Consider the following 26820-nt stretch of genomic DNA (forward strand, 5'->3'; position numbering starts at 1 on the left):
GCATTAATACTTTGCTCACAGGTATTATAATCTTTCAGCTGCTCATGCAGTTTAGTGTTGGAAAAGTACATGCAATGGTGTTTGTGCACAGATTTGTGCACACACAAAGGTTGGGTTGAGGGCCCTTTTAAAATATTGTTTTATCATAGTGTCTGATACTAAAAGCTTCTAGCTAAGACAATCTTAGCACAGCTCCTATGGGCTTGTCTAGAGGGAATCACCCTTCCAGTACACCTGGCAGGGCTGTTGCATGCACATCATAAAGGTTCCCATTCAAGCCTCATCTGCTAGGCTGTCTGTGGGGTGCGGGGAAGGTGGGTAGAGAGGAGCAAAAGGGGCAGTTTGCTCTGGGACCCACATTTGAGGGGGCCCCAAAACCAAGTGGCATTGCAACCTGGCCACACCTTTGTCATGATGGAGAGGTGGCCAGTCCAAAGCTAAGCGGAGCTGTGATGCCCTGTGCCAGGTTGCAATGACCAGAGTGGGGAGCTGGGACAGAAGCCACTGCTGCAGGGTGAATGTGGGGCAGGCTCGCTTTCCAACCCTGCTGCCCCAGGACCTCCCCTCAATGTTTTTGCATGCTTGGTTTCATGATTTGTGGGTATTCTTCTTAAACTCTTTCATCTCCAAGGTCATTTTTGGAAGGGTGGCAGCCTGAGTTTCAGATTTTGCTCCGGGCCCCCCAAAACCCCATCTGCAATAATATGCAGGACTCACATACCCTACAGCTAGCCATGAAACTAGGTAGAGGATTTCACTAACAAGTTGTTTATGTCATGGTCTCCTGCCACCCATTGTTAGGTACAACAAAGTCTATTTTAAAAGAGACAGAATAATTCATTTATTATTGACTTAGAATCATAGAATCATAGACTTTAAGGTCAGAAGGGACCATTAGGATCATCTAGTCTACCTCCTGCACAATGCAGGCCAGAGAATCTCACCCATCCACTCCTGTATCAAACCTGTGTCTGAGCCATTGAAGTCCTCAAATCGTGGTTTAAAGACTTCAAGGTGCAGAGAATCTTCCAGCAAGTGACCTGTGCCCCACACTGCAGAGGAGGGCGAAAAACCCCCAGGGCTTCTGCCAATCTGCCCTGGAGGAAAATTCCTTCCCGACCCCAAATATGGCGATCAGCTAAACCCTGAGCATGTGGGCAAGACTCACCAGCCAGACACCCAGGAAAGAATTCTCTGTAGTAACTCAGATCCCACCCCATCTAACATCCCATCACAAGCCATTGGGCATATTTACCGCTAGTAGTCAAAGACGAATTAATTGCCAAAATTAGGCTATCCCATCATACCATCCCCTCCATAAACTTATCAAGCTTAGTCTTGAAGCCAGATATGTCTTTTGCCCCCACTACTCCCCTTGGAAGGCGGTTCCAGAACTTCACTCCTCTGATGGTTAGAAACCTTCGTCTAATTTCAAGTCTAAACTTCCTGATAGCCAGTTTATATCCATTTGTTCAATGCCAAGAGGTTCCACTTTTCTCATGAGCTCCAAGGGTGCTGCTCCCTTTTGCCCCCCTTATCTCACCGCAAAGTTCATTGTCTGTTTCAAGAGCCAGGGAAAATGCAGACTCCACCCCCCATCGTGATTATTATGCAATCATTGCCCCTACTTGCTAGCTTGATGGCTTTGTTTACCTTATATTTAAATGCACTTTTCATTGTCTTTTGCCTGACATCAAGCTGATCAGACAAGTAAACACACATTCCTTTATCTAGGGCAGGCTTGGCTTATGTCCTGCCTGCCAAACACATTTTAAGAAAATATTTTCAGCACATAACTCTTTGTATGTACTCCATATATACAGTACACAATGATTTTTGGGATCAGCATGTTACCAGTTTGCATGAGATACTTTACTTGACACCTTTTTGATACAGATTATGACAATGGTATGTTGGGGGTAAAGAATGTGTTAGGCCTCATGTGAGTTACAGTATGGTGTGCCCTCTGCCAGTTGGCACTGCAGGGCTCCCAGAGGCACAAGTTACAGCATTTAGAACAGTAGGTTCAAAATATTTTCCTTATCTACACTAATAAGCCAGTTAGCTTTACCGTATCTTGCTTGCAAAGAGTACAGGGACTACTTCTAGTATTGCATAATCAGGGGAATTTAATTACACCTCTCCTGGTGAATCTCATAGGCCAGGGGTGGCCAACCTGAGCCTGAGAAGGAGCCAGAATTTATCAATGTACATTGCCAAAGAGCCACAGTAATAAGTCAGCAGCCCTCCATCAGCTCCCCCGCCCCCCGTGTCTCCCACCCACTGGCAGCCCTCCCCATACCTCCCGACATAGGCACCGAGTGCATGGGTGCTCCAGGGCTGGAGTGGGTGCTCTACACCCACCGGCAGCCAAGCTCCCCCCTCCTCACCTCTTTCCCCCCGCCCCCGAGCGCACCACATCCCCGCTCCTCTCCCTCCCTCCCCGCCACCTAACAGCTGTTTGGCAGTGCTTAGGACTTTCCGGGAGGGAGGGGGAGAAGTGGGGATGCGGTGCGCTCAGGGGAGGAGGCGGAGAAGAGGCAGGGCAGGGGCAGTGACTTTGGGGAAGGGGTGGAATGGGGGTGGGGCGAGGGCAGTGCAGGGGTGGAAAGAGGCAGGGCAGAGGCGGGGCCAGGGGGTCGAGCACCCACCGAGCGGAGGGGAAGTCGGCGCCTATGCCTCCTGATCAGCTCTTTCGTGGCGTGCAGGAGGCTCGGGGGGGGGGGGGGGGAGGGAGGAGCGAGGGCACAGCAGGCTCAGAGGAGGGGGCGGGAAAAGGCGGAGTGGGGGCAGGGCCTGTGGCAGAGCCAGGGGTTGAGCAGTGAGCACCCCCTGGCACACTGGCAAGTTGGCGCCTATAGCTCCAGCCCTGGAGTCGGTGCCTATACAAGGAGCTGCATATTAATTTCTGAAGAGCCGCATGTGGCTCCGGAGCTACAGGTTGGCCACCCCTGTCGTAGGATCTATTGGCACGTGTCCGTGTGCAATTCAATTCACACATTTAATATAAAGCTTTTTACTCACATGATTTATGTGTATATAATGTATGATATGATTTGGTATACATTATTTTCTAAGTGATTTTCACCATTTTATTTAAAGTCAATGACCAAAAAAGTGCTACTGTACTTCTCACTAATCTATCTGGGTATTTACATCATACTTATCTCTGTGGTATCTGAACACTTAGTTAGCTGTGGCGGTAAACATGCAGAATTCTGCTGACAGAAAAGTTAAGCACACATGGCTAACAGTGAATCTTGTTTGAATTAATCCAGAGTTTTGACAGCAGGAAATCACAGATTACAGATTAGGAACCTGATTCTTCATTCATTTACGCAATTATAAATCATAGAATATCAGGGTTGGAAGGGACCTCAGGAGGTCATCTAGTCCAACCCCCTGCTCAAAGCAGGACCAATCCCCAACTAAATCCCCAAATTGCCCCTTCAAGGATTGAACTCACAACCCTGGGTTTAGCAGGCCAATGCTCATATGTAACTCCATTAAAGACAATGGAGTTATTATTATAAGACAGGTATAAAGTGTTAGGAGAATCATAGTATGTGCCTCACTGGTATGGCAGCTGGTATCAATGAGATCTGGGAAGTGCAACATCTAAAAAAAAATGTGCCAGAACATCTTTGTGAGTACTGGTCATGCATAATCTTTGTATTTAATCCACTCTGGAATTCTTAGAAGTAACAGGTATTTCCATATGGACACTATTTCTGGAAGTGTTTTTTATAGAATCATAAATCATCTAAGGATGTCAGTCACCTAAAGGATTTACCCAATACTTTAGATTAAATATATTGTTACCTGGTTTCTTTAGATATGTTCTAGATGATGAATATATCAGCTCTTCGGGTGCCAAATTTCCAGTCAAATGGTCATCTCCTGAAGTTTTTCATTTCAACAAGTACAGCAGCAAGTCTGATGTCTGGTCATTTGGTGAGTGCGTCAGTTTAAACTAATTTGCAACACATCACTTTGCTCATAAAAACTGCGGCACATAACTTTTATAGTAAATTATTTGTTGCACAGTTACAACTATCTTGAGTTTTAATGAGTCAGTTTCATATTAACAATTTGTCTAAATTGCAAGAGACTGTCCATTTTGAATAAAGCAGTGCTTCTTGGGTGGGATAGGGAGGCAGGAGGCCACGATCCAAAATTGAGGGGATGGAATAACTAGCCTCTTCCACAAGTTGGAAACTGAGGGCTCCCAATGGAAGGATTCCTAAGAAATTCCATGAGCTGAAATTTGCTGCGTTTCCACTCCTTTATACAGGATCCATGGTTCTACAGTTCCATTGTTAAGAGAAAACATTGTCTACCAGACCACAATGCTTTATCTAAACCTCTTGTTACTTGAACTTAGCTTATGACTGCAATATGCATTCTTTACAGTCAGAAGTCTTCACTTATCAAAATCCACATTCATCTCATAAATTCATAGATTCCCAGGCCAGAAGGGGCCATTATGATCATCTAGTCTGAACTCCTGTGTAACACAGGCCATAGATCTTTCCCAAAATAATTTGTAGAGCCGATCTTTTAGAAAAACATCCAATCTTGATTTAAAAATGGTCAGTGACAGATAATCCACCATAACCCTTTGTAAATTGTTCCAATGATTAATTACTTTAACTTTTTAAAATGTATGCCTTATTTCCCATCTTTGTCTAGCTTCAACGTCCAGCCACTAGATCATGTTATACCTTTCTCTGCTAGACTGAAGAGCCCATTATTAAATATTTGTTCCCCAGGTAGATCTTATAGACAGTAGTCAAGTCACCTCTTAACCTTCTCTTTGTTAAACTAAATAGATTGAGCTTTTTGAGCCTATCACTATAAGTCATGCTTTCTAATTCTTTAGTCATTCTCACGCTGATCCATCTCCAATTTATCAACATGTCACTGGGACAGCTCCACAGCTGCTATAAATTGGTGCAGCTACATTGAAGTCAATGTAGCTATTCTCATTTACATCAGCTGAGGATTGATCTGGTCCTGTCTCTCAATGCAGTTCAGATGTACAGTTGTCTCCTGTATTATCCAGGACACAAAATCTCTAGTGTTCATGCGTCTTAATATTATGGAATAGTTTTGTGAACATTTAATTTTCTGGATTATTCCTAGGAGTTTTAATGTGGGAAGTTTTTACAGAGGGCAAAATGCCTTTTGAAAATAAGTCAAATTCTGAAGTTGTCCATGAGATTTCCGAAGGTTACAGACTTTATCAACCATATCTGGCATCACTCACTGTGTACAAAGTCATGTACAGCTGCTGGCATGAGGTGTGTTTCTCTTATTTTCCTGTTCTGTATATTGATATTCCATCACCAGGATCCTCATTCTAAATGTGTAGTTAAAGACAATCATTGAGAGCAGGGAAATTAAATACCTACTTTACATTTGTGATATCCTCAGAATCTTTGATGTGTTTTTCATATATCCTGGCTAAGGTTAGAAGCTTCTGTTTCTTTTAACTATTAAAAACCAATAAATATAAATAATTCTTTACATCACATCAATCACCAGTCAATCTGATCACCTGACCCTCTGTCTGAATCCCTCCATGATCTTTCCCTTCTCCATCCCCTTCTCCCTATTCCATATCATCAAGGCCTTATATAACTATTTCCCAGCTTATATGTTGAACCTGGGGCATGGTTCTCTGTGGTCCAGTGCCTTGTGCAGTCATTTATGTGAGTACAAAGCATAGACAACTACCATTCTGATTTAGTAGTGTTTTACATTCACTTTGCACAGGTGTGAATGACCATACAAGGTGCAGGGCAGCAAAGAACCTGGCTCTACTCTTATTCCATCCCTTCCATACCCCTCTGTTCTGCTAATGTTTCCTGACTTAATGCCATGTTTATCTGCTTCTCCCACAATTGTCTGTGCCTTTTTTTAGGCTTGCTTCCTTATGTGGAATTCCCTCCTAATACGGCCAACTAAACTACTAACCTCTCGTAATTTGAATCCCTCTGTAAGACCCACTTTTCCCATGCTGCCGACAGAAGTCTATAATTTTAAATATATAAAAATCTTTTTTAGATGTACTTTTAACTCTTCCATATAAATAGGCACATGCCTAAAATGAGTAACAGTGTGATCTTAATGCTGTAGCTCTGTCCTTCCTTCCCACATCTCCTCTCTAATGTGTATCTAACAGCTTATAAAATATCTGCTCTAGGTGTTTGATAGCTACAGTACTTCTAAGTTAAAGCTACTATATCTTAAGGGATTTAAACAGAAAATGCATAGTTTGCTCTCTTCTGGGATGCCTCCTGGGATGCTAGCCACATGCCATCCTTACTTTCCCTATATCAGCCAATGGAGCTTGCTGGCTGACTGTGCTGGGAAACATGCTCCATCCCTTGCAATGGTGTAGCTCTGAGTCTGGGAACACGGTATTCCAGACAGCCCTGGTAGACACTGTGGCCTGGTCTACACTGGGGGGTGGGGTCGATGTAAGATACGCAACTTCAGCTACAGGAATAGCGTAGCTGAAGTCGACGTATCTTATTTCGACTTACCTCCCATCCTCACAGCGCGGGATCGACGGCCACGGCTCCCCCGTCAACTCCGCTACCGCCGCTCGCCCTGGTGGAGTTCCGGAGTCGACAGGAGTGCGTTCGGGGATCGATATATCGCATCTCGTCTAGACGCGATATATCGATCCCCAATAGATCGATCGCTACCCACCGATCCAGCGGGTAGTCTGGATGTACCCTGTGATTCTGAGGCACAGTGCTTCTCAGAGCCCCTATTAGGGTGGTGTGGCTATAGACAACTCCCAATGCAGGGCTGAAATGAATATCACCTAAACAGACCTTAGGGTTGGTCTACACTAGCGCTTAAGTCGCTGTAACTTAAGTCGCTCAGGGGTGTGAAAAATACACCCCACTGAGTGGCGTAAGTTACATCAACCTAAGCGCTGTCCACACTGGTGTTATGTCAGTGGGAGACGCTCTTCCGCCAACATAGCTTCCACCTCTCACGGTGTAGTTGCGCTGATGTAGAGCTTGAGTGTAGACTTGCCCTTAGATTTACATTTAAAAGGTGTCTATGCTTATGATGCTGTTGTTCAGAAAGCACCCCAATCAGCTAACACACTTACATGACAAAGCCAAGATTTTCCTTAAAATGACAAACATACACCTGTACATTTGCAGAAAGAAAAGTTGTAACAGTGTTCTGGGTAGTCTGCTTATAAAAGTTTTTTCTTATGTCAGATCAGCCTGTACTATAGAGTTGCCCTCTGCTTTGTTTTTCAGAAACCTGACGGTCGCCCTGCTTTTGCTGAGTTACTTCAGACCCTCACAGATATAGCTGAGACTGGATAATCAGACTTTCTATACATATGTATTCTCATTGCAGAGATAGCATGAAGCCCCTCATGTGGTAATTCTCAGTCTTTTACAGTCCTAGCTAGTTATATCCATCAGCAGCACTGTAAATATTGAGGAATCTGTGCAGTTAGTCTGTTTTTATTCTCAGGGTTCATCACATTTTTAATGTTTTGGGGGAAATGGATAGTTCAGGGGATCGGTGATGGGCTCTTGACCTTTTTGCCGCAAGGTTGCTAGTTCAAATCAAGACCAGGTTCATGATGATCAAGTCTATGCTGGAGAGGAATAACCAAGGTTCCTTCTAGTACATGGCACATAGGTCTAAACCGCACAACAAACGCTTCTGCTTTATATGGCAGCTTTACACTAAATTCTGCAACAATGCCATTGATTAAGAAATCATTTGATAATTGGTGTGGCTCATAGATTGGGGAATGGGGACAGGTGGGAGCAAAAGAGACTTGAGCACCCATTATAGATTTCTATATGGGTATTGGAAAGACCAGGTGAGTAAGGTAATATCTTTTATTGGACCAACTTCTGCTGGTGAAACAGACAAGCTTTTGAGCTAGAGAGAGCTCTTCCTCAGGTCACTGTACAGGTCGTCATACACATTTAAACACAGGACCTTAGGCACTGCAACACAGACTTCTGTCATTTGAGCCTAAAGAGCAACTTAAGATAGTAGAAATAGTAAGCTTTTGTCATCTAGTAGACCAGTCATTAAAGGGAGACAACCTAATTTGCCTGTGTGCTATACATTCTCTTAGAGGAGGGGTGGGAAGGCATGCAGGAAGAGGCAGGTATCCTAATGGCTCTTACATGCCATCTGAATGGAATGCCACTCTAACAATTTAGGAGCTGCATAGCTGGTGAATGTGCCTGCCTGTGTTCCTTAGGAGCACGAGAAAACAACCACCATCTCCTGCAAGCTTGTTTTTGCTTTCTCCAAGGCAGTGTTTCCCATGCCACCCTTCTGCCTCTTGGTGCTGCATACTTAACTAACAGCCTCCTTCAGTCAGCTATACTGACCCCCCCCCCCCGTGGTGTGCCAGTGGACAAGCTGAAGAAATAGAAAATGGAACCTTTTTGTATTTGTGGGGCATAAGTAGTTTTTTGCAAAATCATGGCAAAAAGATAAATTATCTGTCCCATTTGTGTAACCAATACTAGTTATAATTAGAACCCTGCTGTGAACAACAATTGCACTGGTAACTTTTGTTTTCCTTGTACATCGTATATTTGTGGTGACCAATGTTCGTGTGAGCAAAGCTTATTGTTTGTAGCTGTACCATCTGTTAAATTTATAATATAGAAGAGAAGAGCACTAAAGAAAAAGAAAACTAAATAACTCACATACTGCATATATAATCATATGTATTTACACATAGATGAATGTATATATTTGTATTTTACAGCAACTTGTAGGGAGACAAAATATTTAAAACCTATTGATTGAAGAACAGTCTGCATGACTCCTACAGTTTTACCTTTTTATTCTAAATAAAAATAAACATTGTCAGTTTTTGGAATTATGCCTAATGATAGATTCCTTGGACTAAATTCAGCCCTGCCGTAAGCCTGGGTAACTCCCACTGATGATAATAGTGTGCAATATTTTTAAGCAATGTGATTACCTGCAGTTATTTGAAGAATGTAAATATCAAAGAGGAAGAGGAAATGTTTAATTATTTCGTGTACGCCTGTGGAAAGTTGCCAGTTCGTTTGGCTGCATTGTGAAAGCATCTCAGTTTCAAGAGAAACTAGATTTCCTTGTTCCTTTATATAACCTTTTAAAAGAATTTTAACCAAGTTATACCACTGTTTGCTCTTAGAATGGACTCCTAGTACATATTTCATTCCATATCAAATGTATGTCTGAATACAGATTGGTACAATACACTACAGTCAGGAGAAAAGAGTAGTGTGCCTGAAAGAGCACAGTGGATGCAAGTTTTCCATTTAATTACTACAATCCTTCTGCCCACTCCAGTGACGTGTTAATCTTTTCAGCAGGTGTTGCTGTATAAACACAACAAAGAAATTATATCCATAGTGCAAAGCATACGAGTATGTTGCAAATTGCATGAGAAGTTCTATAAGAGATCGTATTGAAGTGGTTTTGCTAAGTTGTTTGTTACTGCATGCCAATATGTAGCTAGGAGACATCACCCAACTGTGAAAGCAAAGAAGATAAGAAGTGGGAGGGCTGTGAGCTGAGCTTGTGACTGCTACACACTGAATACATACAAATTGCTCAAATGTTTCCATGTGTGTTTCTCTGTTATGCTGAGCTATAGTTTCCTTAGACCCCTTCAGTATTGGAAAGTAAGGTAAAAGGTGATTATTGTTGTAGAAAGTGAGAGCCTGAGACATAGGGCCTGGTATAAAAAGGCCTTGTGTAAGGCCTAAGGCCCAAACAGAGTCAAGCCCTGCTAATATAAAGCACAATTAGCAAGAATCAGGCCAACTCAGGCCCTGCCCAGTTACAAAGCAGATGCTTGCTTTGCAGGTTCACTATCCAATACATGAACTTGGCAAGAACAGGGCTGGCATTGCAAAAACACAAGAACTCCTACACACTAAGTATTCATGTAAATACATTCTAGAAGAGTAGTGCCAGAACATCCCAATACAGGTTTATGGTGTAAACACACTCTCCAAAGATGACACAAGGACACACTGACCCCTCTTAAAGAAAAGGGCAGGATGACAGGGTGATGGATAGAGATGTTTTGATTGAACCAACTGGTACAAGGTAAAGGGTGGTAATTAACCACGGCGGAGGGGCAATATGTAAGTTGTTTGTATCAGTGTATAAAAGGAGTCTGTGTCTGGCCGAGGGGGGAATGGAAAGTCCTGCCATTCACTGAGCTGAGACTATTGTCATGGGCATACATGTGCTAGTGTAACTGTAGATATTGATTCAAGGAGCTAGTACCATGCTTCATTGGCAATAAACCTGGCTGAGTGCCTTTGCTACAGAACTGAGTCTGTGGTCTTTTTGGGCAGTTCAAATGAGATCAGCTGGGTTTGCTATCTGCGCAGAGCCAGCACAGCAAACAGGAAGAACATACATATGCAGCTAACAATTTCAACTACCTGTCCCTTTATTCTGTTTTACTTTAATTTTGCATTTATGTTTAGCTCATGAAAATAGGTAAAGTAAGTTTTGAAAATGCTAGCAATATAATTTCAAGGATGTACTGGAAAGCCACGTTAAGTTTGGAAATCCCCTTTGGAAATCTTAGACATGATCTGCGGACCCCCAGAGGACCACAGGTTGAAAACTACTGATCTACATCTTCTAAATGACCACAAAGGGAAGAGTCAACAAAGGCCCCACTTATCGTCATTTGCAGCACAACTGGTCACTACATCTGAAGCACCTGAGCTTTGTCCACAGATGGCATGGAAGGTCAAAACCAGGTAGCTGGACTGCAGTGGGCTAGAAGCAGTTAAATTGGAGAACAAATCCAAGCTAACTTTAATATGAGAGGCTCCCATATTCACAACTCAATGAACTTGCAATCATTTTCTCCGGGAGAGCTGATCAAGGCACACCTATCCTGAAGCTTTAGAGGGGAGAAGGTAGTAGTTTAGATAAATATAACCAAATTACAATGTGTGATTTTAGCAACTACTCATCTTCACTTACCAGTCCCTTCCCCCATCATCTATCATATGCTATTATGTCAGTTCTTGCCTCCCTTCAGCGAATACCAATGGATACCAGCTTTCATTGTCCTCTTGTTGGAAATTTCCAACTAGGGACCTTCCTGGTTTCTCCCATGTTTCCCCTCTTTCACTGGAAGAGTTCAGTGTAAACAGCCACAGAGCTCATTGTCCTCCTTAAAACCCCCCTTTGCTGTGATGCCTACCAATCTCCCCCACCCCCCAAAAAAACAAACCCACACATCAATGGGTAGACAGTTGATATAGCAAGACCATTGCCTATCATGCTGACCAGTATTGTCTTGTGCTACCCACTCTGCCTGTACCCATCTGTTGTCTCATATCTTCTTAGATTTTAAGATCCTTGGGACAGGGACAGTGTGTTTGTATATAGGGTTACCATTTGTCTGGATTCCCCCGGACACGTCTGGATTTTTGAGCTAAAAATAGCGTCCGGGGGGAATTTGTAAATGTCCGGACTTCTCCCCCCCCCATGCAGAGCACGCACGGCTAACAGGGCAGCCGGCCAGATGGTGCCACTTACATGGGGCCCCGACAGCCAGAGAGAGCCCCTCCTCCTCTCCCCTGCAGCTGAGATCACTCCCTCCCTCCCTGCATTCGCAGATCCCTCCGGCAGTCTGGAGCTCCTCCCCCACTCCTCCTCCCCTGCCAGCCAGCCTGCCGGGACGAACGGCTTAGGCCGTTCCTGAGCAAGTTCAGAGACATTAGGCGAAGGCCAACAACAAGGGGGCCAGGGGGTCGGAGAAGGGGCAGGGAGGTTTTGGATGGGGCAGTCAAGAGATTGGGGGGGGGGCTTTCTGGGGGAGGGTGTGGATAAGGTTTTGGGCAGTCAGGGTACAGGTAGGGGGTAGGGTCCTGGGGGGCAGTTGGGGGGGGTCTTAGGAGGGGGCAGGAGTGGGGAGAGGGATCGGAGCAGTCAATGGGACAGGGAGCAGAGGGGTTTAGATGGGTTGGGAGTTCTGGGGGGGGGGGGCTGTCAGGGGGTGGGGAGTGGTTGGATGGGGCATGGGAGTCCCAGGGGTCTGTCCGGGGGTGGGGGTGTGGATAAGGGTTGGAGCAGTCAGGGTACAGGTAGGGTCCTAGGGGCCCAGTTAGGATGGGGGGAGGGTCCCAGGAGGGGGCAGTCAGGGGACAAGGAGCGGGGGGGAGGGTTGGGGGTTCTGAGGGGGGCGGGAAGTGGGAGGGGCAGGGGCGGGGCTAGGGCAGGACTCCTCCCGTCCTCTTTTTTGCTTGCTGAAATATGGTAACCTATTGTATAGTGCCTACCACAGTGGGGTCCTGGTCCATAATAGGGTCTCCTAGAAACTACTGAAATACACAAATCTCTCTCCTACCCTAGTTATCACAGTTAAGTGACAGATACTAGAGGTTTTGCTGTCAGTATCTTACTCTGACCACTAACTTGTCTCTCAGATACCTTCTCAATATACAAAAACTTTAAATTTGGAAGCAGCGAAGGTTGCCACACATTCTACTTGACATAAACCCACAAAAACAAGTGAATGCAAAGTTAAACCACTTAACTGTACACACTCATCTCATTTCCTCCACACTATCAGTTCTGCAACTGCTGCTCACCACGCTCCATGTACCACACCCTCCAGGCTCTCCCTCAGCCTGCTCTTCTGTACATACTCCTTTACCAGATTATTCTTCCCCCCCCCCCCCAAAAAAACCCCCCACAACCTAGTAGTTGGAGATGTTTGGTGCAGCAGCTGGTTGTGGTAGGAGAGGGCTGTTTTGTACAGGGATGTGTGCAGAAGGGCAGTTAAAGGGGGTGATGGAAGAATGGCATTCCTTTGGGGGGGGGGGCAGAGTTAAGGATGCAATGTGTGCCTGTGGTGCATGATAGTTGTAGTAAATGTGCGCTTGTAATTGTAGGGGTAGAAATTATTACTGTCAAGGTAGCATAACTTTTCATGTCCTTGCTTGTGTCAGATACATAATGTATCTGGGAACTCCAACTGCTTCACAACCAACCACATTTTGTGTGTATTATTTGCTTGTTTAAAGAAAAAAAAAAAATTGGGGGTGGGAGAGAAGCTGGGCAAGAGGTAGATTATCAGGGCCAGGGCATGGGTGGCCTGGCATAGGGGTTAGCATCAGGCGCGGGCTGAAGGGTAAGGGGCCAGAGCTAATTACCAGGAATCAGGCTGGGCTGGAATGCTAGAAGGTGAAAAATCAAACCTGGAGGGCAGGGATCAAGAGTCGGTTACCATGAATTAGGCCGATTGAGGATACCAGGAGGTCAAGTTAAGGTGACAGAACCAGAGGACAGGAACCTGAAGGCAGTTACTAAGAGTCAGGATACCAGGAGGTCAGGATCAGAGGGCAGGAACTGGTAAACACCAGCCCAGCAGTCCACACAGGATGAAGTCCAGTTGTATGGACAATTTAGTGTTTTGGCATAAATAGGACTGACACACAATCAGGAGCTTTGGAGCTCTCCCAGTCAGAGACTAGAGGTCAGGTTTGTACCCCAGTTGGACTTAATGGACCTGGCTCCCAGCTGCCGTCTCTGAGCTGCTGGGTGGAAGATTGGAGTATGGCGACTCAGGAACCCCACAAACCCGGGGTTTGAAACTGGCAGGGCCTGATATGGATGGATCTATGAGGGAGAAGTACAACTACTGGCAGGGAAGATTTTAATCCCTCAGCAGTTCCACATGAATGCTTAGGTAATTTTTATGCTGTAGGGAAAGTCTAGCTCCTGAGGGAGGGAGGACATGCATAGCTATAACTAGTAATTACTGAAAGTCACTTTAAATCCAAATTAAAGAAACATCACCAGTTGCCCCAGATCTGCTCAGGATTCACCTCTCTACCAGGTTTTGTGTAGATTAAAAAAAAAAAAAAAAAAAAACCCACACACACCACAACCCACAAGCCAGTCAACAATGAGAAGTAGAAATACCACAGACAAATTTCAGCCAGAGCCCAATTTTCAAAAGTTTTATTAAATATTATAAAGAAAAACCAAACAAAAGCTACTCAGAAAATTCAAAGGGCATAAAAACTGACCTAGGGTGAAGTTACACATAGGTCATCTACTTTTAGATAAACAACAAGAATTTATATCCCATTTTAGAATGCAGTCCTAACTATGGAGTCATAGCCATCACCTCCATAACATATTTGGGTAGAAGTTATGTATATCTGCATGTCAATTTATGGGATTTTGAGGGGGGAATGGGTGCATCTATATTTTTGCAGCTATACCCATTGTGTCCTCCTTTGAAAAATATGCCTTTACATGCTAGTCTATTGTTGAGGGGTATTTCCAGGTCCCTGAAAACACTAAGAGGATATTGGCTATAATAAGGTTTCAAAATCAAGTTCATAGAATATAAATATTTATAGTTATCCTGAACCATTTAGGGGCAAGACTTATAATTTATGAGCATCCTGTCTGTGGGAGAGCAGAGCCATTGTTCCACCCAGTGGTGTATGAATGACTCTCTCTGGTTTAATCTCTGGAAACATATCAGTTACAATTAATGTAGGAAATTCATTGATTTGGGTTGTTTCAATGTCATCTCCATGCCAGGAATGGGCATTTCCTGCATGACCACTAATATGTTCAGAAGTCCCAGGACCATTTGAGGTGTTCTTACACTTCTTGCACCACATTCTAAGGCACCCATAGAGCAGTACCATGGCTAATATGATAAAAAGGACACTGCTGATGAGCCAAATAACCATAGCCAGGTCAATCATCTTGCTGGCTGGAAACACAGCATCTCTGGCCATTGTATGAAAAATGGTACACTGACCTCTAGAAGGCTCTATCCCCTGGCAATGTAACACACAGGATATAGTTTGTAGATGGTGTTAGCCTCTGCAAGGTCAGGAAGTCATGGCTCAAAAGGTATAAGTTCCTCCTGGTGAAAATTCTGTCACAAAACACCAGACAAGATGCTGTTCCAACTGGGCCAGTATAGGACTGTAAAACTCATTAGGACAGGTATAATGGTCGCCCACGAAGCTGAAGTAAGGGTGATATTCTTAATGTTAATTTCATCATCATAATTCTTTTACCTGGAAAGAACACACACACACATTTGGTATTTTAAAATGTTATACAAACACACATTTCTGTGCAGATGCACCTAAAGTAATTTATCTAATATACATTTTAAATACAGACCTAAATGTATTTCAACACTGGGAACAGAAATACCATAGCCTATTTATAACACTTAGCTGGCTAATGAAAAATTCTGCCCTGTTATACAAAAGATATAATTTAATGCCCATCTTGGGTTTAGATTTAGTATTACTTTGATACCAATGTCATCTTATGGCTACCTATTATATAAGAAAACATATGTTTTGTGGCAGAAGCTAGCTAGCTAATCCATCTATGGCTATCTCCTTCTTTGTGTAAGCAGTTCTATGTCATAGCATCTTTTCACATTAAAATATACAACACCTTTAAAGGTGATGTATTTTTGCCAGTTACTTCTTTTATACATTAGTGGTTTTACTTATGAAACAGGGGGAAAAAAAAAAAAAAAAAAAAAACACACACACCACAGCTGTGGCATTAATGCAGGAAAGTCCCCAACAGTCACATTCACACTTTAAAGCAAGCGCTACTACAATGTTTTGTTATAAGCAACAGTTAGACTGTTTAATGTTTGTTTTTATTAGGAACTAACAGGTGCTATTGCTTTCCTGTTGTCTTAGAAACACTCCTCTGCCCTACCATAGTCCATATCAGTAAAAAGCTAAACTCTGGAATGGATTGTGCCAGAAGTTGGATTGATAGTTACCTGTTCTGTTCATTCCCTCTGGGACACCTGGCATTGACCACTGTCGGAAGACAGGATACTGGGCAAGATGCACCTTTGGTCTGACCCAGGTATGGCCATTCTTATGTGCAGTGAGCTGGACTGGAGCCATTTGCATCACACCTACCTTGACACACATGCACCACATAAAGAGGTTATTTATCTCCATACAGCAGAGAGAGAGTGAGTGTCACAGAATAATTCAGAAGAGCAGGTTCCTTTTTCCTGGGTAGAATTCGTGTCCCTGAGAGGAAAAACAACAAACAAAAGGTTATTGAACATTTGTGGCTTGGTTCTGCCTTCCAAAAAGATGACATCCCTCACTCCACAGATTGCAAAACCAGCTGCCATACTCAGATGCCAGCACTGTAGCTGATTTCACAAGCTGCAGAGCAATAGACACTTACATGCTGGAGAAAACTGTTGTGTTAGAGCAAGACTTAAAAAGAAAAAAAGCAAGCACTTAAACAGGGTCCTAAGTCCATATTTAGATACCTAAATAAGTGACTTAATTTTCAAAAGTACTGAGCATCCAGCAGCATCCTCTCAGAAATAATATGTGACCATCTAACTCAATGAAAGTTGGATCAGGTGATACTAGTCAGCTCTGTGTTCTTGGGGAGCCAGGGTGCAGTATCCAGCCTGTCTGACTCATGAAAGATACACCCCCCCCCCAACCACCACCAGCCTCTGCTTAAACCAAAACTCATCAGATAAAAGACTTGCAGAGAGCAATGAAGGGCAGATGGGAGACACACCTAGACCCCTCCTGACAAGATTAAGACATCTCCATTAGCATACAGAATGAAGAACAGAGACAACTCCCCTAGCCTCATCTGCATGAAAGATGGGACAGGAAGACATCTCAATTTGCATACAGAATAGCGAACAGAGAACCACACTGAACTCTGGGACCAGAAAAAGCAGGGAAGCACTGCATCATGGGAATCTCTGCTCCTGATGTTAATGAACCTATGCCTGCTGTAAGCATATGCAGACTCACCCCAGCGGCACCTCTTGCTGGTCATCCAGGGAATTCGCTCTGCCAGCCTTGGAGCACCCTCTTCAGGCCAGTGTCTCGCCACCACTGCTGGCTCACATGTCCCTACTGGACCCTGGTGCCCCTTTAACTGGGTGCTGCCCCCTGGCAGTACCCCCACAATTCTGGGTCTTCCCCTCCCTGGGGAACCCCCACCCACTATCCCCATTTCACCTCAGAATATGGCTACTGCCAGTCACCATCTAGCCCCCAACTCACTGGGGCAAAGTGCAATGTACATGCCATTCATCACTGGCAAAGGGGGGTTTGGACCTGCTGCCTTTGCCTACACCAGGCTACCCCCTCTGTAGCCCCAGTACCTGTCCTGGCCTTTATCAAGGCCTGCAGCCTGGGGGTTCGCCAGGCTGGGGCTCCTCTAGCCTTTCCCCAGACCTGCTCCACTCTAGGTACCTTGCCCAGATTCTAAGCAACCAGGCCCTTCTCCCTCAACAAGCAGAGAGAAGCTATCTGCCTGCCTCTGGCTTCCCTGCCTTTATAGGGCCAGCTGAGTCTGTTTGGGGCGTGGCCCCAGCTGCAGCCACTTCCCCCAATCAGCTCAGCCTTAAGAGCTACTTTCTCCAGCCACAATCCCCTCTCAGGGCTATTTTTCAACCCCTCTGGACGGAGCAGGGTGACCACCACGCTACACTGCCCACACTCAACTCAGCAATTATCAGACCAATTCTAGTAATGAATCCTTGATTGATATCCAAAATACTGAAGCAGCCTAGTTGAATTGTGAGCTCCCTGGAAGAAAACACCACCCATAGCCAAGAGTGATCAGCTCCTATTGTCTAGCATAAAGAAAACCCTTGAGTCATCAGTTTACCCATAAACAAATCTAGTATTCTCCCTTGAACCATTGTATTTTCTCTACAAAAATCCCTACTCACCTTCCAGTCAGTGTTCTGATGCTTAGATCCAAACTATGCATCAGTTCCACTGGGACTCCATATTCTCCTGACTGATCGTGCTAGGGACTCTGCCTGTCTCCTGCCCTCAGAACCCTGAGCTACAACCATCACCTGGGAACTCCAAGCAGTTCAAGCTTCAGGGAGCGGTGAGATCCCCTTTTCTTTCTCTCTCTGTTTTCCTTTCTACCTTAGGTACTAACCTTTAATAATTAACTAGTCTACAATTTTTGAGAAGTTGTCTGCTTCAGAGATAAAATGTGCTATTTATTATGTATTTTGATGTGCTGAATTCAAATATGACAATTAAAACAACTGATTGGCTACTGTTTCTAAGATATTTAAGTTTTTACATTTTACGTCTATGTATATTGTGTAGATAGTAGAGTTTTAATCATAAATTGTAAACCTAGGTCTTTTCATGTGTTTATGGTTGCTTTACATGATAATATTTCACCTGTCCTGTTTATGTAACACTTTAAAAATCAGCAAAAGGGTTATATAAATAAAATTGATTATGAAACAAAAGGCAAAAAACTATTATGTCCATAGTTTAGTCCTATTCAGTGTCTACTCGGCGCTTCTTGGCTTGTCTCTTGTATTCATTAAATGGAGCATCTCTTGTCACTGTCCAGCAATAGTCTGCAAGCATTGATGGGCTCCATTTGCCCTGATAGCGTTTCTCCATTGTTGCAATGTCCTGGTGAAATCGCTCGCCGTGCTCGTCGCTCACTGCTCCGCAGTTCGGTGGAAAAAAATCTAGATGAGAGTGCAAAAAATGTATCTTTAGTGACATGTTGCAACCAAGGCTTTTGTACGCCTTGAGGAGGTTTTCCACCAACAACCTGTAGTTGTCTGCCTTGTTGTTTCCGAGAAAATGTATTGCCACTAACTGGAAGGCTTTCCATGCCGTCTTTTCCTTGCCACGCAGTGCATGGTCAAATGCATCATCTCGAAGAAGTTCACGAATCTGAGGACCAACAAAGACACCTTCCTTTATCTTAGCTTCACTTAACCTTGGAAATTTTCCACGGAGGTACTTGAAAGCTGCTTGTGTTTTGTCAATGGCCTTGACAAAGTTCTTCATCAGACCCAGCTTGATGTGGAAGAGTGGTAACAAAATCTTCCTTGATTCAACAAGTGGTGGATGCTGAACACTTTTCTTCCCAGGCTCCAATGACTGTCGGAGTGGCCAATCTTTCTTGATTTAGTGGGAATCTCTTGCATGACTATCCCATTCGCAGAGAAAACAGCAGTACTTTGTGTATCCAGTCTGCAGACCAAGCAAGAGAGCAACAACCTTCAAATCGCCACAAAGCTGCCACTGATGTTGGTCATAGTTTATGCACCTCAAAAGTTGTTTCATGTTGTCATAGGTTTCCTTCATATGGACTGCATGACCAACTGGAATTGATGGCAAAACATTGCCATTCTGCAGTAAAACAGCTTTAAGACTCGTCTTCGATGAATCAATGAACAGTCTCCACTCATCTGGATCGTGAACGATGTTGAGGGCTGCCATCACACCATCGATGTTGTTGCAGGCTACAAGATCACCTTCCATGAAGAAGAATGGGACAAGATCCTTTTGACGGTCACGGAACATGGAAACCCTAACATCACCTGCCAGGAGATTCCACTGCTGTAGTCTGGAGCCCAACAGCTGTGCCTTACTCTTGGGTAGTTCCAAATCCCTGACAAGGTCATTCAGTTCACCTTGTGTTAGGAGGTGTGGTTCAGAGGAGGAAGATGGGAGAAAATGTGGGTCCTGTGACATTTCTGGTCCTGAACCATCAGTTTCATCCTCTTCCTCTTCCACGTCTGACTCAAGTGAGAATGATTCTGGTGCATCAGGAACCGGCAGTCCTTCTCCGTGGGGTACTGGGCGTATAGCTGATGGAATGTTTGGATAATGCACAGTCCACTTTTTCTTCTTTGACACACCTTTCCCAACTGGAGGCACCATGCAGAAGTAACAATTGCTGGTATGATCTGTTGGCTCTCTCCAAATCATTGGCACTGCAAAAGGCATAGATTTCCTTTTCCTGTTCAACCACTGGCGAAGATTTGTTGCACAAGTGTTGCAGCATATGTGTGGGGCCCACCTCTTGTCCTGATCTCCAATTTTGCAGCCAAAATAAAGGTGATAGGCTTTCTTAACCATAATGGTTATACTGCGCTTTTGTGATGCAAAAGTCACTTCACCACAAACATAGCAGAAGTTATCTGCACTGTTCACACAAGTACAAAGCATCTCTGCTCACTTTCGCTAAACAGAAATGTGTCCCTTTGCAAAATCAAACACTGACAAATAAGAGAGTACGACACTGTATGATTTCTAGAGCTGATATAGGGCAATTTGTTCAGCAGAGTGATGTAAGCTTCATTATGATTGCGTCATCCATGACTTCTAGGAATAACATGATGCAATTCATATCATGTATGATGCAATACCAGCTTCAGGTTGCATCATTCATTGTTTTGCCTAAAAAGCAAGTACTGTCCAAACTCACTCATAGATTTATTCATAGATCCAGTCAAAGATGTATTTTAGTCATTTCTGGTTTAAATTGAGATCCCTTCCCTTTATAACTCACTTATCCTCCGCCATTCCCAAGTCAAGGGTCGTATATACTGACCCAATAGCATATCTTGAAAACTAGAGCCAATCAACAATTTTAAGCATCATTTTCATTCTCAGTGACCCAGAATTAGTAAAGTTTGACTACATTTATTTCAGAAGCATTTTGGCTGTAGAGCAGTGTAATGTATGTTATGTTGGTTTAGCCCTCCTTGTGTAGTTATCACTATTATTCAATAAATAACTTTTATGGTTAAGTTGGTTGCTTCTCCCTCTCTTGCTGAACTTTACTCTTTTGTGTTTTTAGCTTCCCCCATTCACTCTACAGCAACACTTCTTTTACCTAAGCTAAAGATCCCTGCAGCGTCCAAAATACTGTGCAAAAGGTTACAAAAGGCAATATCATACCAAAAGATATGATCTTGAATACATATGCCTTACACAGATTAGAGTCATTATTTTCAATGGGAGCTGGTGACATATGAAAGTGGATAGGCAAAATGGAAATATAATAGGTGCACTCAAAGCCAGATCACAGCATTTGATAAAGATCTATTTGTCTGAGTTCAAACTATGTAAGGAATGGCTATTGATTGCTATAACTAATGGTTCCTGGCTATGTCATCACTTCCTTTGACTATTTACTATTGTATCTGTTTCTGCAGTATCTGTTTTATGAAGCTTTAAGTGTAGAATATTTAATTTGTCTGTTCAAGGCCCCCTTTGTCAGGGGAGGGGGATTCATTATAAAAGAAATATTTTGGAACAACATCTTATCACAGGAGGGTTGCAATTGCCAGATAACGTGAGTCCAGACTACATAATATAAAGCTACAAATGCAATTGGTTCATGGTAGTGAAATGGATATGGATGAGAGGACAATCAGGGTCCAGACACCCCAGGGGGAAAAACAGGCAGTTGAATCAACTGATTACAATACAATAATTTTGTACTATAAATGTGTATTGAGTAAGGTATTTTATGAAAACTGATGAAACGCTGGTCATGCATATTTTGCTGGGGTCCGTACAGTATATAAACGGTTATGTATGTATGCTGCAAATATGTTTCTAAAATATGTTGTGGAGAGAGTTGATAAACAAGCCTGCCTTAGACAAAGGAATGTGGATGCATTTGTCGGGGTCAAGCTTTGTAAGCCAGAGGACAATGAAAATACATTCACACATAAGGTAACAAAGCAATCAAGCTAACTAGTGGCAGCTTGGTGATCACACCAGGGGACAAACTGAAGTCTGAATCTCTGGGAGGAGGTCTTCCTGGCTCTTGAGGCAAAGGCAATGGACTTTGGGAAATATAAGGGGAACGAAAAGACATTCTGATAATCCATCACTTAGGGAACAAAGGGGACAGCACCCTCTGAGTTTTTGAAAGTTGGATCTTCTAGCCTGGAGGGCTAGAGATGCTGGTATCCTGATGTAAGTGAAAAAACTGCTTAGGCAAAGATTGTAACTTGCTTAGATTAAGTTTTAGTCACTAGAAAGCATATTATGTTTTGTTTTGCTTGTAACCATACCCCTCTTTTTCTCTTGGTTAGTATCACTTAAATCTCTTTTCTTTATTAATAAACTTATTCCTAGTTTACTATGTACCATCTCAATGCTGCTATATTGAAGAATAGAGTGAGTTCTCAGCTAAACTGGCAGACTGGTGTGTGCTCTGTCTTACTCTGAAGGCAGTAAACTTAATTTCTGAGAGCGTCTAGTGAGAGAGCCTGTATGCTGCAGTCAGACATCTCTGGGAAACTCTCTAAGGAACTCGGGTTCACTGACTGTTACCTGCAAGGCAAGGTTTAGACTGGGAGAGTCTCGAGCAGTTTGCTGGCAATGAAGACAGACAGGTGTGTCAGGGAGATGACACACAGTCAAGCCCTAGCAAAGTTCTCCCTTGATCAGGGCCGGCTCCAGGCACCAGCTGAGCAAGCTAGTGCTTGGGGTGGCAGATTGTTCGAGGCGGCATTCTGCCCAATCCTAGGGCGACACGGCTGCTTTTGTTTGTTTGTTTTGTTTTGTTCCGCTCCGGCCGCCCTGTAGGGGGCAGCGGCGCGGAGGACCGGAGCGCCCTGCAGCAAGCCCGGTAGGGCAGTCCTCATCCTTCCCTCCCCGCCGACCGGAGCGGAGCCCTCCCGGCAGGCGGGAGGAGGCGGCGCGGCGGGAGGAGGCGGCACGGCGGGAGGAGCCACGTGGCATCGCCCCCGCTGTAGCCCTGGCCTCCCCCCTTCTCTCTCTCTCCCGCCCGCTCCCTCCCCCCCGCTAGCCGGTGCCCCTGCACCCGCGCCACAGGTTTTTTTTTTTGTTTTTTTTTTGCTTGGGGCGGCCAAAAAGCCAGATGATAAGGCAGAGTGGTAACACAGTGGCTTACAGTTCTTGGTGTCCTGAGAAGAGTGTCACAATGAGTTAAAGATTATAAGCAGGAATACCACTTTAATACAAAGAATGGCCATCAGAGATTTCTCACAGGCTGGTCACAACAGTGGAAGTCAGTGATTCACTTTTGCATTTTATGGCTTTTATTGCCCTAAGAAAATTATTCATATTTCACCACTTAAGGTGAAATCAGACACGCATAGATGGTAGAAACTAACATGGGAAAATATACTCTGGCTGAATATCTTTTCTATATGTTTCATTAAGGTAAATTATTTAGCAACTTAATTTCTCTTGTGGTTCATTGTTACAAAGCAACCTGGGAAGCAAAAGCACTGATCAGCCAGTAAGGTTCAAGAAAAAGCAGGATGGAAAAAAGTTAAAATGAAAAATGTACATATTCTCTCATACCTTTGAAAATTCCGTGTTGTAAATGTCCACCTTTTCTTCCTGGGTTGACGATTTCACAGTTATACTGAGATGTCTTAAAGGAAAGAAAATTCAGTCTGCTCTATATTTATCAGAAAGGTTTTTTCCCTCCTTCTTTGAAAATAAGATCTTCTACCATGTTTGAAAGGCTGAATGGAACTCTAGTTACTGTAAGAGAGATGCAGATGTTTAAACATCCAAGCCCTGCCTGTGGTGATATCACACAACAGCAAATTTAATTCGATAGTAAAAGCTCTACTGGGGGAGGTGGAAAATGACTATTATTCATCCAGGTTGTCATTTACACAGAACATGCAGTAAATATAGACTTGAAATAAATACATGGATGATTATTGCTACATAGGGGAATGAATCATTTTGATTCGTGTAGAAATGGCACAATTTCTTGAACATTCTTTTAGATCCCAATATGAAACCAAGTTTTCAGTGAATTCTTCTGAATTCTGATTCTAAATAAAACAATATACAGAAAAAACATAGTATGCCTATGCATCCTCCCCACTCTCTTCTCACTGTACTATCCTTTTAGGGTTTCTCTAGATTTGGAAGAGAGGTTGATTTTAAATTGGGATTAGTCAACAACCTGAACAACACATACCCTTACAGAACTTAGTGTGTCCTTACCTCTGTAGTCAATGCCTTCACTTAACAATGATTTCAGATTTTAATAGAGCAGCAGTTGAAGAAAAGATAAGACACGGGGTGGGGGTCAGGGAGAATAGAAATGTCCAGATAGGAGCAGCGGAAGCTCTCTAAAAGTGGGGGGCCACGGGCACCCAAACCATGGCCTTGTCCCCTGCACCACCCCTTCCTCCTGAGGCCCCGCCCTCACACCGCCCCTTTTCCCCGAGGCCCCGCCCTCATGCTTCCCCTTTCCCCTAGGCCCCTGCTCCCACATCGCCTCTTCCCCCAAAGCCCTGCTCCCACGGCGGCTCTTCCCCCCAAGACCCTGTCCCCTGCTCACTCCTCTCCACCCTTTCCCCCCGTTACTCACCCTTACGGCAAGTAAAAAGTGGGGGGGGGCATGGTCCCCTAGCTGCCCTTGTTCTGATGCCCTGTGTCCAGACACAAAAATTACTCATGGGACGGAGACATACAGGATGACTCATGGGACAAGCTGATAACCCATGGCTTATTCATGGGTGCACTACTAGCTAATAAATCATAATTCTACAACTTTTGCCCTTATGCTGAACTTTACCTATCTATTAGTTACAGCTAATCTCTCCCAATGATATACTACTGTTATCTTGGGTTTCTTCTGTTAAGGTCCTCTTGGCCATAAGGAGTATGTACATTAAGGTGAGGTGGTAATAAAGAAGATTATAATGGAGCTCAAGGGAGTTTTGCCTCCCCCATCTACAGAACAACAATTTTCTTAAACTCAGTTACAGTTCAACATAGATATATAAAAAACATGCTTTGGACCAAGTATTAATTATTATTATTATTAATTATTTGTATTACCATACCACCTAACAGCCTTAGTCATGGAGCAGGAACTGACTGTGCTAGGCACTGTACAAACACAGAACAAAACAACCTTCCCTGTCCCAAGGGATTTACAATCTAAGAATAAGACAAGAGACAAAAGTTGGATATAGACAGACAGGGGAGTACAAGGAAACAATACTGGTCAGGATGATAAGCAGTGGTCTTAGCATACCAGCAACCTAACTGTTGTCAAGTTTGTATTTGTCACAGCAAAGGAGAGTTTTGAGGAGGAGGAGGGATTTGACGATCGTAGAATATCAAGGTTGGAAGGGACCTCAGGAGCCCATCTAATCCAACCCCCTGCTCAAAGCAGGACCAATCCCCAGACAGATTTTTACCCCAGTACCCTAAATGGCCCCCTCAAGGATTGAACTCACAACCCAGGGTTTAGGAGGCCAATGCTGAAACCACTGAGCTATCCCTCATACATGCTGCACTCAGCGCAATAAACTGGATAGCTCCCACTCTGCTGCTGGGCTTCTGCCTGCATTGTCTCCTGCAGCTACCTAGTTAATGAAGGGGTTTTGTTTAAATCAAGAAGTTTTGAATGTAGTTTAGTTTACAGGTTTTAAAGAACAGCAAGTGAACATTGCCCCCTTCCCACTCCCCTTGCGAAACTCCCTGTTAGCAGCCCATGGTCGCTTGTGCACTGCTTTATAAAGCCCTGGCCTTCTTGATAGCCCCGCCCACTGACTAAGGCTCAGCCAATTAACAGAGGCTTCTAGCTTTCCGACCTTACTTTGAAGCTCACAGCTTCCAACTGCCAGCCACAGCACACAGTCCTTCAAACAACCAAACAGACAGACAAACACAAGCTCAACACACAGCAAGTAACCCCCAAACACAAACACACACTACAGACAGCCACTTACCCCAAGGGTGCTGTATTTGCTCCTCCTTCACCTGGAGAACTCCCTTGCGAAACTCCCTGTTAGCAGCCCCTGGTCGCTGGATGGATAATGAGGTAGTTTTGTGGATGTTTACAAGAGTGTGGGGCATCCTGGGATAAAGCACTGAGGTGCTTGTTTGAAAATTTAACAAGTGGGCAGTAGAGGCTGGTATTATGGCCCAATCAGAGGCAAGCATTGGCCGCTTGATAGCAAATGAGAGATGATAGGTAGCATGGGAATTGACTGTGAAGGAACTTGAAACTAAATACAAGCAGCTTATGTATGATGCACTAGAGAAGGGGGAGCCAGTGGAGGGATTCAAAGAGAGGAGTGATAGGGTCATAGCAACAGGCTAGGAAAAAACAGTTACTAACCTTTTCCATAACTATTGTTCTTCAAGAAGTGTTGTGCATAGACTCGTAGACTTTAAGGCCACAAGGGACTATCATGATCATTTAGTCTGATATCCTGCACATTGCAGGCCACAGATCTACTCAACCACTTCTGCATTAGGCCCATAACCTCTAGCTGAGTTACTGAAGTCCTCAAATCTTAATTTGAAGACTTCAAGTTACAGAGAATCCACCATTTGCTCCAGTACAAACCAGCAAGTGACCTGGGCTCCATGTTGCAGAGGAAGGTGAAAAAGTCCCAGTGTCTCTGCCAATCTGCAATCCTTCCTGCCTCTAAACATGGTGATCAGTTAGACTCTGAGCATGTGGGTGAGACCCCTGTTGTATCCACCAGGCAAAGTATTAACAACTTCAACATAACTTTATTTACAGTGCAAGTCTCTTCTCCAAGCTGTAGCTGCACACCCTGTAACTCTCCCAGCCTCCTCAACTCCTCCCCCCTCCTTCCTGTCCTTTCAGACTCCCAACAGCCAGGTCTCCCAGTTCTAATAATACAAGCAGCATCTAAACACCACATTCCCTCCTCTCTTAAGAAACTTTCCAAATTAAAATATTGTTGTTCTAACCCCAGGAACAAATATGAAACAAGACACTATACTGTTGGCAGGAATATTACACTGAAAACACTGTAGATATACATAACATAGTCTTTAGTCCAGGCAGGTGGTGGTCTGAGTCTGACAGGCCGTCTCTCAAGCCCTGGTTCCAGTTCAATGTCTTGTTGTGTTGGTTCTACGGTGAAGTCATCCAATGCAGACTGGGTGTTGGCATAATCTCCTCTTGGTGCATAGGCAGATGCAA

The 26820-nt window shown here is 44.0% G+C and overlaps 1 protein-coding gene across 1 annotated transcript in view; it reads left to right on the plus strand.

Annotated features, from left to right (window-relative positions):
* The window catches only part of TXK (TXK tyrosine kinase), a 28405-nt gene extending 21044 nt beyond the window's left edge, over positions 1-7361 (plus strand). The window contains exons 13-15 of the mRNA XM_065404674.1: positions 3836-3954; positions 5146-5303; positions 7293-7361. Of these exons, the coding sequence (XP_065260746.1) occupies positions 3836-3954; positions 5146-5303; positions 7293-7361 (346 nt within the window). The remainder of the gene's footprint in view (positions 1-3835; positions 3955-5145; positions 5304-7292) is intronic.
* Positions 7362-26820: the final 19459 nt, after the last annotated feature.

The sequence above is a fragment of the Emys orbicularis genome, chromosome 5 (assembly GCF_028017835.1).
Source record: "Emys orbicularis isolate rEmyOrb1 chromosome 5, rEmyOrb1.hap1, whole genome shotgun sequence".
NCBI classification, from domain to species: domain Eukaryota; kingdom Metazoa; phylum Chordata; order Testudines; family Emydidae; genus Emys; species Emys orbicularis.